General features: G+C 54.1%; 1 protein-coding gene across 13 annotated transcripts in view; it reads right to left on the reverse strand.

The window, feature by feature from the left end:
* Positions 1-1,253: 1,253 nt before the first annotated feature.
* Positions 1,254-12,316, reverse strand: part of SLC66A2 (solute carrier family 66 member 2) — a 47,567-nt gene continuing 36,504 nt past the window's right edge. For 12 of the 13 annotated variants that reach the window (XM_055102527.2, XM_055102520.2, XM_055102522.2 and 9 more), the window contains one exon: positions 1,254-3,015. In XM_055102527.2, coding sequence (XP_054958502.1) covers positions 2,954-3,015 — 62 coding nt within the window. In that variant the 3' untranslated portion in view covers positions 1,254-2,953. The remainder of the gene's footprint in view (positions 3,016-12,316) is intronic. The other variant, XR_008621904.2, reaches the window with a different exon arrangement.

The raw sequence follows: 12,316 nt of genomic DNA on the forward strand, positions 1-12,316 counted from the left end.
GGGCCAGGTCAGAGGTGGGGAATGACGGGGGATAGGAGGTCTCGGACCTGCCCCTCCCCACCCTGGGCTGCAGGGTCTGGTGGGGGAATCCTGGAGCCCTCCAGGACCAGGGCCCACCGGAGACCACCCTGGGTCACCAGGATGGGGGTGCCAGGCAGTTGTGCTGAGACTGGGGTGGGGGTACATTTCCTCCTGAGCAAGTGGCCCACCCAGCCCCTGGGCATCCTCTTCACTCTACAGGTGCCCGGTGGGCCGCTCTCTCACACAAGCCCCTGGGAAGGGCACAGGGCTGGGGCTCAGGGCAGGTCTCAGTTTCCTCATGGGGTGAGGGGAACGTGAACTTCCCAGGCTCTCACAACCCACTCTCTCCCACGGAGGGGCCCTCACTGGGAGCCTTCCTCGGCCTCCTGCTTCCTTGGTGCTTGTTGCTTAAAACGATCAGAAGGCATCACAGGGTGGCAGTGACCTGAGAGTTCAGAAACGCAGCTATTTCCACCGCTGCCCCCACCTGCCACGGCCCCTGCAGTGCGGGGCTGAGACCTTGCTCCCATTTCCTGTTAAAACCCAGAGTGGTCCCCAAGAACCGCCTATCTCCACACCCTGAAGACATACAACCCCATCCCTGCGCTAGATCTCAGGTTCATCTGGCACCGCCTGCCAGCACTTGAGGAGGGCGATTTCCATCTGAGACGTTCCAGACACGCTAGCCTTCATCATCTCCAGTCTTCCCCCAGGCTGCTGCCTGGACGTGGCCTGTGCCCTCTCCTAGTACCCAGATGGGCCCTTCAGCCCAAATCCTGCCCTGCACCCACACACCTGGTTTTTTACTGGACAAAGAAACTCACATCTTGCCTTCAATGTAAACTGCACAGAAAAAATCGCTGTGCACACACAGCTCCATCTGTATGTGCTGCTCCAAGATCGCAAATCTGGAAACACTTCTCTTGGCCTTTACAGGAGACCCTTCCCATGCTCTAAGCCTTCGGTGGTGGAAGGCAGAAGGGCGGATGTGGCCAGGGCAGCTAGAGGCAGTGCCAGACCCGTCTGTGAGGAGCCAAAAGGACCCCCGGGCTGCCGGCCCACAGGCACAGGCCAGTGACAGGTCGAGGGGGCTGGGCTGTTGTTTGGGGCCCTGGAGGAACCCAGGTCACACAGGGGCCTTCTAAGGTGGCCCAGGCTACAAGGGTGTGTCTGGGCAGAGGCCAGGACCACAGCCAGATCCTTCCCTCTGCCCAGGGTCAACTCATACCACACAGGATCCACAAATGGTTTATTGATTCCAAGTCGCCACACGGGGTACATTCAGCAGTCACTGCACCTGCAGTCGGCGACAGTTTAATGTGAGGCAATTACCGCTACAGACATCTTGCTTCATCTTAAAAAAATAAAAATTTTCAAAGCATCTCACAGGCCAAAGAGCTAAGCAGGACCCTCACTCAGACATTCAAGAGTGTTTCCGAGGAAGACTCGAGGAGGAGGCAGCGTGAAACATCTTCCCATGGCCACGGCCCCGGCACAGAGCTCAGATGCCTGCGGGAAGCGGCCCCTCCGCCTGCGGAAGGGAAGACAATGCCTGTTGGAGCCGCACGGAAGCATCCAGAACTCTGAGGCCTGGGGGCCGGCTGCGGTCATTGCAAGGCTGCTGACGTGGTGTGATCTCTTGCTAAACTGAAAACGGGGTGGGGGCAGAGCATGGGGTGACAAGGGTCAGACTGGCGGCTCCCACTGCAGCCAGAAGTGAGGGAGCCGGCACACGGGGGTGGGCAGTGGACAGGACAGGATGCGGCAGGCCCCAGTACCCCACTCAGGAATTTGCTTCAGGCCAAAAGCCCAGGGCAGCAGGGTAAGGCGCCATCGGCCAGGACCTGCACGGCAGGGGCAGCCCCCTCCACTCCCTGGACCCGAGACCGTCCTGGAAGATGGACATCAAAACTGCATCCGGAGGTGCAGTCTGCACCCAGAAGGGGATCTCCGCCAGCAGAGCCCAAGAGTGACGTGTGGACTGCGTGTGCACAGCCTCAGCTCGGCCCCCTCAGCCATCGCCCATGAGGGCCTCCACGTTGTCTGATGGTCGCTGGCATCTGCCACGTCCCCAAGGACTCGAGGAGAACCAGAGGCTGACAAGAGCAGCATGAGCTAGCCCTGGCGATGCTCAGCCGGGCTGGACACAGCAGATCCACAAGGCGTTCGGGCCTGGCAGCCGCTCCAAAGGCCCAGGAAACACCGACTGTCAGAAAACCAGGAGCACGGTGACCCTGCGTCCACACAGCCGCCTTTCCGTGTGTACCAGGCAGAGAAAGCCCCGGCCCTCCCCCGTGCCAGACCCCTGGGTAGCAGAGGCCACCCCAGTCCAAGCAGGGTGTCTGGCCAGGGTGTCACGGGGTCGAGGGCTCCGCTCACAGGCCTTACAGGGTCTCCTGAGGTCACCCCAGCTTCAAGGTTCGCGGCTGCTGGCCCGTGTGTCCACCTGGAGCAGGTTCCTGCAGGCCGCCCAATGTGTACCTTGGGCTCAGACGGTGTTTCATAAGAAGAAACGGGGAAAACACTTGCTTTTTATGTCACCCTAAAAACATCCAAAACCCTCGGGGCCAAATCGACCCTGGCTGTCCCCGCTGAGCACAAACAGCGTCCCAGCCCCACCCCCACCGCCCACCCCGAGACACCCCACAGAGGCTGATGGAGACCCCAATGCCCGTACCCCGTCTCCGCCACACCTGCAGGGACCACAGCACCCACCCTCCCCGCGGGGAGGTCAGGGCCCACCAGTGCCCGCGGCTGGCGGTCCCACATCCTCATCCTCCCCACTGTCAGAGGGCCTTGGTGCCAGCGGGGTGCACGGCGTGGGGCACCGGCTTCTGGGGGTGGCGGGCGAAGGCATAGGCCTGCCCCAGGATGGCCAGGTCCACCAGCACCTGCAGCAGGCCGCACACGGAGAACTGCAGAGGGGCGCCCTTCAGCAGGAAGTAGGCCGTCTTGAAGGCGTCACCACTGGTCCACATGAGCACCATCTTGATGCTGTGGAGACACAAGCAGGTGGTCAGCGGTGGGGAGGGCGGCGACCTGGGCTCAGTCAGTGGGGAGACCTGGGGCTCAGGGGCACCCAGGGGGCTAAGGGGACCCCCAGACAGTCGGCGGGGAGGCCTGGGGCTCGGGGCACCCAGGGGTTTGAGGGGACACCCATTCTACAGGGTGACCCAGGGGTCAAGGACACCCCAGGGGGTCAGGGGGATACCCTGGGAGGTTGGGGCCTGCCTGGGTGGGGAGTGTTGCCTGACCCCAAGGGGTCAGGGACACCCCAGGGGGCCAAAGGACACACCCTGACCCCACCTGTCCTATGCAACCCCCACCCTTGACTTCTCTGTGGCCTCAGGAGCTGCCGCCTGGCTGGGGCTCTGCAAGCCCAAGAACAGTGAGACCAGCTCGAGGCTACAGGGGACAGCAGGGCGAGCAGCTGAGGTCAGGGCCCCTGGTGGGCGGTGGCGATTCTGGGAGGGGCCAGGCCTGGGAGGGTGCTGAGGACGCAGATCTGTGCCCCCAGGCACATAGCCAAGTGGAGCAGAGCAGCTGCTTTTGGGTCTCTGCCAGCCTCCCTCCCTGGTGATAGATACAAACCTTCCTTTCCTGGAGTGAACAGGGACCAGCCGCCACCCACCATCCTAGTCCAAACACGCTTCCCCCACAGCTGTGTTCATGCCCTGGCTTGCCTAGCAGTGAACATGAGTGCTGCTGCACTTTCCCGTGTGAAATGTTTAAATCAGCGGCTGCTGACCCTTCCACGGCTCCTGAAGCCAGAGGCAGAGCCTGGGTGGGGAGCGCTGCCTGGACAGAAAGGACAGGACACAGCCCTCCCCCACCCTGGGGCGTCCGTCCCGCTCATAAGCCAGGGTGGGCACCTGGGTGCCGTAGCCGCCCTGCGTGAGGGTCTTCAGGCACAGCCATGGCCGGGTGTGTTCAGGGCTGGAGCTAGGAACCCGCAGGAGACAGCCGGCATCTGCACCCCCTCCTCTCTCCCAAGCCCACAGTGCTCGGCTCTGGAGCATCTTGTTGGCCTCTGAGAACATAAATCCGGCTTTATCATTACACCCACTGGGAAAAACCAGGAGGCTTTGGGACTGTTTCCACTTGGGTCGGTTTAGCTAAATTATAAGGCCCTGACCCACAGAGGGCATTTTCCTCCCATTTTTTATTCTCTGGGATGTGTCCTCCCCTGGATGCAGCTCCAGCTCCACAAAATCCAGTCTCTTCCACAGACAAAAAGACAGGGTGGTGCCTGGGTAGCATCGGGGAAGGTGGTGCGGGCCCCTCGGCCTCTCACACACCCCAGCAGTCAGCCCAGGCTTCGGAATCCCCCCCTGCCTGCTTTAGGCCCAGGCAGGGCTGCACAGCTGACTTGGGGTGGGGCTCCGGGCCTGGGACCACAGCCCCGGTGCAAAGGCGCCTGCCTTTCCTGCGCTAGCCATGCACACAGCAGGCGCCCGAGCATTGCGCGGTGACCCCACCGCCGGTCACCTTCGCCCCACACAGCTTCCGGTTGACCCCTCACACCAGGATGGGAAACAGAGCGCTCGCCTGACCTTCACACACGGCTGAGATTTCCCAGGATGTGCTTGCGAACAAGACTCAAGGCCTGAGAGCCACCACCACGCCTGCTTCAGGGACAGGCTACTTCCCACACAAAGCCCGTGGCTTTACTTGGCATGCAGCATCAGCTCACACTTGAGTTTCAACACTTTGTTTTTAATCAGTTGGTAACTCTGTGTAAACACACACACACCCACACACACACACAATTTCTGGCTTCTCTGGAAAAAGAGCCTTTTCAGACTTTAGATTATGCATCTACAACTTCCTTCATAGATACGGGTTATCTATTTAAGAGAGATTCAAGCTATTTCTTCTTGGGTTAAAGGAATTGATCCATTTTATCCAAATTTTCAAATGTATGGGCATGAGGTTGTTCATTGTACTCTTTTGATGCCTGTGGGGTCTACAGAATATCCTCTTCCATACTAAATACTGGGGATCTGTGCTTTCTTGTCATTCTGGCCACTGGTTTATCAGTTAATGATTTGTTCCAAAGAACCAGCTTTCGGTTTGGTTTTTTATATTTGCTGCAGTTTTGTTTTCATTTTTGTTGCTTGGTGTTAGCTCTGTTATTTCCTTCCTTCTGCTGGCTTGGGGTTCCTTTGCATTTCATTTTCTAGTTTCTTAAGCTTAGATTGATGATTTGAGAACTTTCTTTTTCTAAAGTCAGTATTTAATACTACACATTTAACTCTAAGCATTGCTTTAGTTGCATCCCACAAATTTTGATATGGTGGTGTATTTTTCAGTTCAAAATATTTTCAATAGTTTGCTTTGCAATATCCTCTTTAACAGATTGTTTAAAGGTGTGTTGTTTAGCTTCTAAACCTTTGGAGACTTAAGATCTATTTCTGCTATTAATTTCTAGCTTAATTATATTATATTCATAGAAAATACTTTGCACAATTTCAGTTCTTTTAAAAAAATTCTCATGACCCAGGATATGGTGTGTTTGGTGAATGCCCAACGGGCATCTGAAAAGAATGCGCACGTTCACTTGGCTGTTGATGGTGTTCAGATTTTCTACATCCTTGCTAACTTTGTCTGCTTTTTCTATCAGTTACTGAGGAAAGCTGGAGTCCCTAAGTGCAACTGGGGATTTGTCTTTGCATTTCTGTCAGTTCTGACCTTATGGACTTCCAGGCTCTGGGGTTCCATGCATACACACTCAGAACTGTTGTATCTTCTTGGTGAACTCACCAGTTTATCATGATGCAATGTCCTTTTTTATTCAAGGCAAATGTCCTTTACTTTGCCTGATATTAATACAGCGACTCCAAGCTTTCTTTGATTCATATATGCATTTCTCACTGCATGGCCTCCTGGTCAATACATCCTGCACCCCAGCATCCGCCATGGATGTAATCAGACTTCAAGTGAGTTTGCTGTAAACAGTAGGTAGCTGAGTCTTGTGTTTCTTTTTAAATTAATCTGAACATTGCTGTCCTTTAATTGGTATGATTAGGCCATTTACATTGAATGTTATTATTGACAGGTTTGAATTTAGATCGACCATTTTAATTTTTTTTGTTCTCAGCTTGTCCCTACGGTTTTATTCCTGCCTTCTTTTAGATTATTTGAAATTTTTAAAATATCCCATTTTAATTTATCTATTTGATTTTTCACTGTATCTCTTTGTATAGTTTTTTTTTTTTTTTTTTGAGAAGGAGTCTCGCTCTGTCACCCAGGCTGGAGAGCAGTGGCGCGATCTCAGCTCACTGCAAGCTCCGCCTCCCCAGTTCAAGCAATTCTTCTGCCTCAGTCTCCCAAGTAGCTGGGACTACAAAGGCCCGCCACCACGCTCGGCTAATGTTTTGTATTTTAGTAGAGATGGGTTTCACCACGTGGCCCAGGCTGGTCTCAAACTCCTGAGCTCAGCCAATCCACCTACCTCGGCCTCCCAAAGTGCTAGGATTACAGGCGTGAGCCACCGTGCCAGGCCTGTATAGTTCTTTTAGTGCTCTAGGGCACTGGTTCCCAAATGGGAGTGATTATGACCCCATCCTCACACCCCTGCCCAAGGAAACATCTGGCAATTTCTGGAGACATTTTTAGTTGTCACAACTGGAGGAACACTGCTGGTATCTAGTGTGTAGGGGCCACGGATGCTGTTAAACATCCTATAATACCAAGATAGTCCCCCCCACAATAAGGGATTCTCCAGTTCAAAGTATCAATAGTGCTGCTGTTGAAAAATCTTATTCTAGGGACTATAATATATTTAACTTGTCAAAGTCTCCTTAGGATCAATATTTTATTACTTTAAGTGGAATGCAGAAGTCTTAGCACCAAGTTCACTATCATCTCCCTCTTTTACATTGGACTTGTCATGTACAGCTACATTCACTAAAAACCCCACCAGACAATGTTGTATTTTTTGCTAACTTTCACACATATTTTAAATAACTTAAGAAGAAAAATATATATATTATATTTACCCAGATATTGGCCATTTCTGTTGGTTTTCCTTCATTCCTGGAGTCCCAAGTTGCTCTCTTCCAGCGGAAGAACATTTTTTAGTATTTCCTGTTGAGTAGCACTGCTGCCCATGACTTCACTTTGTTTCCTTTCATTCGAGAAGGTCTTTATTTTGCCTTGATTCCTAAAGGAATGTTTTTTTTTTTCCCTGAATATAGAATTCTGGGTCAAACGTTCTTTTCTTGCAGCATCTGAAAAATGTGCCACTTCCTTCTGACCTCCCTCATTTCTAGTGAGAAACCCATAGTAATTTGGATCCTTTTCCTCTTAACTGCTTTCGACATTTTTTATTTGACTTTGATTCTTACCAGTTTGATTGTGATGTGATATGTTTGGGATTCACTGAACTTCTTACATCTATGTTTGTCTTTCACCAAATTTTGGGTGTTTTCAGCCCTTATTTCTTCAGCTATTTTTCCTCTGTGTCACACTCTCCTCTCCTCTGGGCTCAGATGACAGAATATTAGACCTTTGGAATTTGTCCCTGACTCTATTCATGTTTTTGTTACTGTTTTTCAATTGCTTCCTGTTCAGAATGGACATTTTTTAATGATCTGCCTTCAACTTCACTATTTCCTCTCATCTCCATTCTACAGTTGTGTCGTGAAATACATTATTATTTAGATTATTGTATTTTTCAATTTAAAATTATCTATTTGGTTTTCTTTAAACTTCTATTTCTCTATGGAGATGTTCGGTCTTCCTGTTCATTCCAAGAACATTTGCTCTTACCCATTAGAGCACAGTTACAACAGTGACTTCAAAATCTTGGATAAGTCTGATCTGTCAGCCTGAGTTGGTTTCTATTGACTGTCATTTCCGTTGGCAGCTGAGAAACTCTTAACTCTTCATACATAACTTTGGTTTTTATCTTGGACATTCTGAACATTATGCAGTGAGATGTGAGTCTTCCATGGTCCTATCAACAGTGTTGCTTTTCCTGCTACCAAGCACTTCATGTGGTTAGATTCAGGGTGTGAGGTCTGACTTGTTTTTGGTGGACTGCAGTTCAATTTAATTCCATTTCAAAACCTTCCTTTTGATCTTTGGATCTGTCCTTCATGTGCAACACTCAGAGACAAGACTGGGACTTGAGCAGTCAACTGTCCACAATGACAGTGAGTTCACAAAGCTGTTGGGATATAGTTTAGGGCCAGATCTATGCATGTGTAGTTCAAGGGTGAGTCCAGAAACTTCACTACAGTGTCCCCAGTCTTCCTCACCACGATGTACCCAACCTTCCCCATCAGAGTACCACAGAGTCCTCAACCTTCCCCACAACCTCACCAGAGTCCCCAACCTTCCCCACAACCTCACCAGAGTCCCAACCTTCCCCACAACATCACCACAGAGTCCCCAACCTTCCCCACACCCTCACCAGAGTCCCCAGACTTCCCCACTCCCTCACCAGAGTCCCCAGCCTTCCCCACCATCTCACCAGAGTCCCCAGCCTTCCCTACCATCTCACCAGTCTCCAACCTTCCCCACCATCTCACCAGAGTCTGCAACCTTCCCCACATCCTCACCATAGAGTCCCCAACCTTCCCCACCATCTCACAACAGAGTCCCCAACCTTCCCCACCACCTCACCAGAGTCCCCAACCTTCCCCACATCCTCACCATAGAGTCCCCAACCTTCCCCACCATCTCACCAGTCTCCAACCTTCCCCACCATCTCACCACAGTCCCCAACCTTCCCCACAACCTCACCAGAGTCCCCAGCCTTCCCTACAACCTCACCAGAGTCCCCAGCCTTCCCCACAACCTCACCAGTCCCCAGCCTTCCCCACAACCTCACCACAGAGTCCCCAACCTTCCCCACACCCTCACCAGAGTCCCCAGACTTCCCCACACCCTCACCAAAGTCCTCAGCCTTCCCCACCATCTCACCAGTCTCCAACCTTCCCCACACCCTCACCAGAGTCCCCAACCTTCCCCACATCCTCACCAGAGTCCCCAACCTTCCCCACCATCTCACACCAGAGTCCCCAACCTTCCCCATATCCTCACCATAGAGTCCCCAACCTTCCCCACCATCTCACAACAGAGTCCCCAACCTTCCCCACCACCTCACCAGAGTCCCCAGGCTTCCCCACCATCTCACAACAGAGTCCCCAACCTTCCCCACACCCTCACCATAGAGTCCCCAACCTTCCCCACCATCTCACAACAGAGTCCCCAACCTTCCCCACCATCTCACTACAAGACTTTTTCTAGTTCACTCTCTTCTAAATTTGAGCATTTTTTTCGCATCACACATGAATGAACTAAGCTGTAATTTAAGGCAAGTTTAAGCTGTAATTTAACATTTTCTCATTCTAAAAGAGACCATACGAACCATACAAATCCTATATAAAGGACCAAAGACAGGTGTAAAATAGACAAACGTGGCACCCCGGAGAATCTGCCGACTGTGTCTATTTTGCCCAGGGTTTCCCATATGGCTGGGCGTGTTCCAGTGTAGACGGAGGAGGCCAGGGCAGGTTTGTTTTGGCTGCTTTGACAGACAACGTCCCTCCTCACACAGCGGCCACACAAGTTAACTGTGAACAACTTTCAAACTATCTTCAGTGAAACAGTCAAAGCAAGCAACCCAGACCTAGAGAGACAGCTTTTAGCTCCCACTGTAAAATCAGGTAAAGCCATGTGGTCTGCAACTTGGAATGCCCCTGGCTGCCAGGTGTGGCAGGGGAAGGGCTGAGAGGCTCACTGCAGCACCCACACCACGGCCTCGGGTGGGGACAAGTGGGAAGGTGATGCCTGAGCCCAGCCCCCAGGAAGGAGGAGCAGAGCCTGGAACAGCCTGGGCTGCTTTGCTGTCTGGAGGGAAATCGGGGGTCGGGGCCACTCCTGAGGCCCCAGCCACACAGGCAGAGCCCAGGCCCATTCGGAGCCCACCCTAGGAGGGGGCTGGTTAGCCCTGAGGGGCCAGTGGGGGCCTGGACATCTTTCCGTCCCCTTCCCTGCTGACGCCTCCAACACACAGAACCCCAGGGAGCCAGGCAGGCCAGGAGGCAGGCGGCTGGCCCACTCCCCGTGAGGATTCCGCAGTGGCAGAGCTCAGGTCTGCACACACCAACAAAGACAGAGGGCTCCAGAGTTCCAGCCGGGACACAGCCCTGGTCAGACGGGGCCGGCAGGACGTGCAGCTGAAGCCTGATCCCAGGACCACCTGTCCCTGTCCCCAGGTCACCGCCCGGCTCCCTCACTGTTAGCGTCCCCGGGGGCCCTGACGCACAGGTGCGCTCTGCAGCATGGCAGCTGCAGGCACGGAGCCATCACTGGGCTGGGCTCTGCTGGCTGCGGGGACATTCCAGCTGCCGGGACGCTCTGTCAGAGAAGATGGCTCCACCACCATGGCACGGGGACTGGAATCCCAGCCACCCCCCACCCCCCTAGCTACATCATTTAGAGGGCAGGGGAGGGGACGGGAGCAGGGAGGGGACGCAGCAGGGAAGGGACAGGAGCAGGGAGGAGATGGGAGCAGGGAGGCGACGGGAGCAGAGAGGGGACATGACCAGGGAGGGGACAGGAGCAGAGAGGGGAAAGGAGCAGTGAGGAGACGGGAGCAGAGGGGAGGCAGCAGGGAGGGGATGGAGCAGGAAGGGGACAGGAGCAGGGAGGGGAACAGTAGCAGGAGGAGATGGCAGCAGGGAGGGGACAGGAGCAGGAAGGGGACAGGAGTGGGGGGGGACGGGAGCAGAGAGGGGACGGGAGCAGAGGGGAGGCAGCAGGGAGAGGACAGCAGGGAGGGGACAGCAGGAAGGGGACAGGAGCAGGGAGGGGAACAGTAGCAGGAGGGGATGGCAGCAGGGAGGGGACAGGAGCAGGAAGGGGACAGGAGTGGGGGGGATGGGAGCAGGGAGGGAGTGGGAGCAGAGGGGAGGCAGCAGGGAGGGGACGGGAGCAGGGAGGGGACGGAAAACAGGCTGGCAGCTCTGCAAATTATGAAACAGGGTGACATCCAACCGGCGATTCCACCCCCAGGTAGAAGGGAAAACTACGTCCACATAAAAACTCGTTCATGAGTGTCCATCACATGTAACAGCATAAACGTTAAACAACCAAATGTCCCTCAGCTGAAGAACGGAAGAGCAAACGTGGCAAATCTATGGAAGGAACATTTTTCAACCACAAAAAGGAAAGAAACGCTGACCCCTTCTGCAGCATGGATGAACCCTGAGAATACGAAGTGCAGGGAAAGACGCCAAACACAAGGTCACATATCGCCAGGCCACGTGTCGCCAGGCCACGTATCACCAGGCCACGTGTCGCCAGGCACCACTGATGTGTCCTGAAAGGCAAGCCCATGGAGATGGGAAGTGGAGGAGTGGCAGCGGGGGTGAGGAGGCTGGGGCGGTGGGAATGACTGCCAGTGGCCGCGGGGTTGCTTCCTGGGGTGCGGAAAATGTTCTGGAATCAGACCGTGGTGCTGGCTTGGCAGCCCCGTGAGTATGCTGTGATGTGAGTCACATCTCAGGCGGGTCACACTTTGTAATGTTCCAGAGCCTCCGCCGAACCCTCCTGTCACATGGGCCAGCCTGCGTGCACCGAGCTTGCTTCCTGTTAACCCAGGCGTCCTGTGCAGCACTCACTCCACTCAGAACCACAGGGGCCTGCTCTGCATCAAAGGCATAAGGAAAGGCACGGTGGGTGAGGGGGGGTTCTGAGTGTCATGAAGACGTGGCCCCAGGGGAGACATGCCACATGCCCAGAGGCTGAGGACCCACACAGCCTGCTCTAGAGTTTGGGTAAGAGCTCGGCTTCTGGATCCAGCCCATGTCCTGGCTGGACAGGGGCAGCCCCAAGGGGTGAGGACTGACGTAGTTCAAATCCTCTCCTTGCGGGGCGGCCTGAGCCTCAGCTTCACCTGCTGCAGGCACCATGCCACACCTGCCTGGTCACCCATCCTCACTCGGCCACGGTGGTCACACACTGTCGGGGTCCACACAGGCACCTGCCCAGGCTCTTCCACAGCCACGGTGTCTGTATTCCGCATTTCAGGCTCCTCCCCATCTGTCAACACCAATGCACCCCCGCTGCCTTCATCATCTACACCCACCTCACCCTCCAATCCTTGTCAGGGAACAGTCTTCAAATCCAGTAAAAACTGGAGGAAGAGGAATGCAAACACTCTCAGAAAATCCGCCCTTCGGAGCCTGCTGTGTTAATTAGCAAAGCTGTTTCTGAAGCTTTATCACATCTCATTACTGGTTCAGAAACTACAACCACGTAGTATTTTCTAAAGGGAAGT

This window comes from Pan paniscus, chromosome 17 (genome assembly GCF_029289425.2).
Source record: "Pan paniscus chromosome 17, NHGRI_mPanPan1-v2.0_pri, whole genome shotgun sequence".
Taxonomy (NCBI): domain Eukaryota; kingdom Metazoa; phylum Chordata; class Mammalia; order Primates; family Hominidae; genus Pan; species Pan paniscus.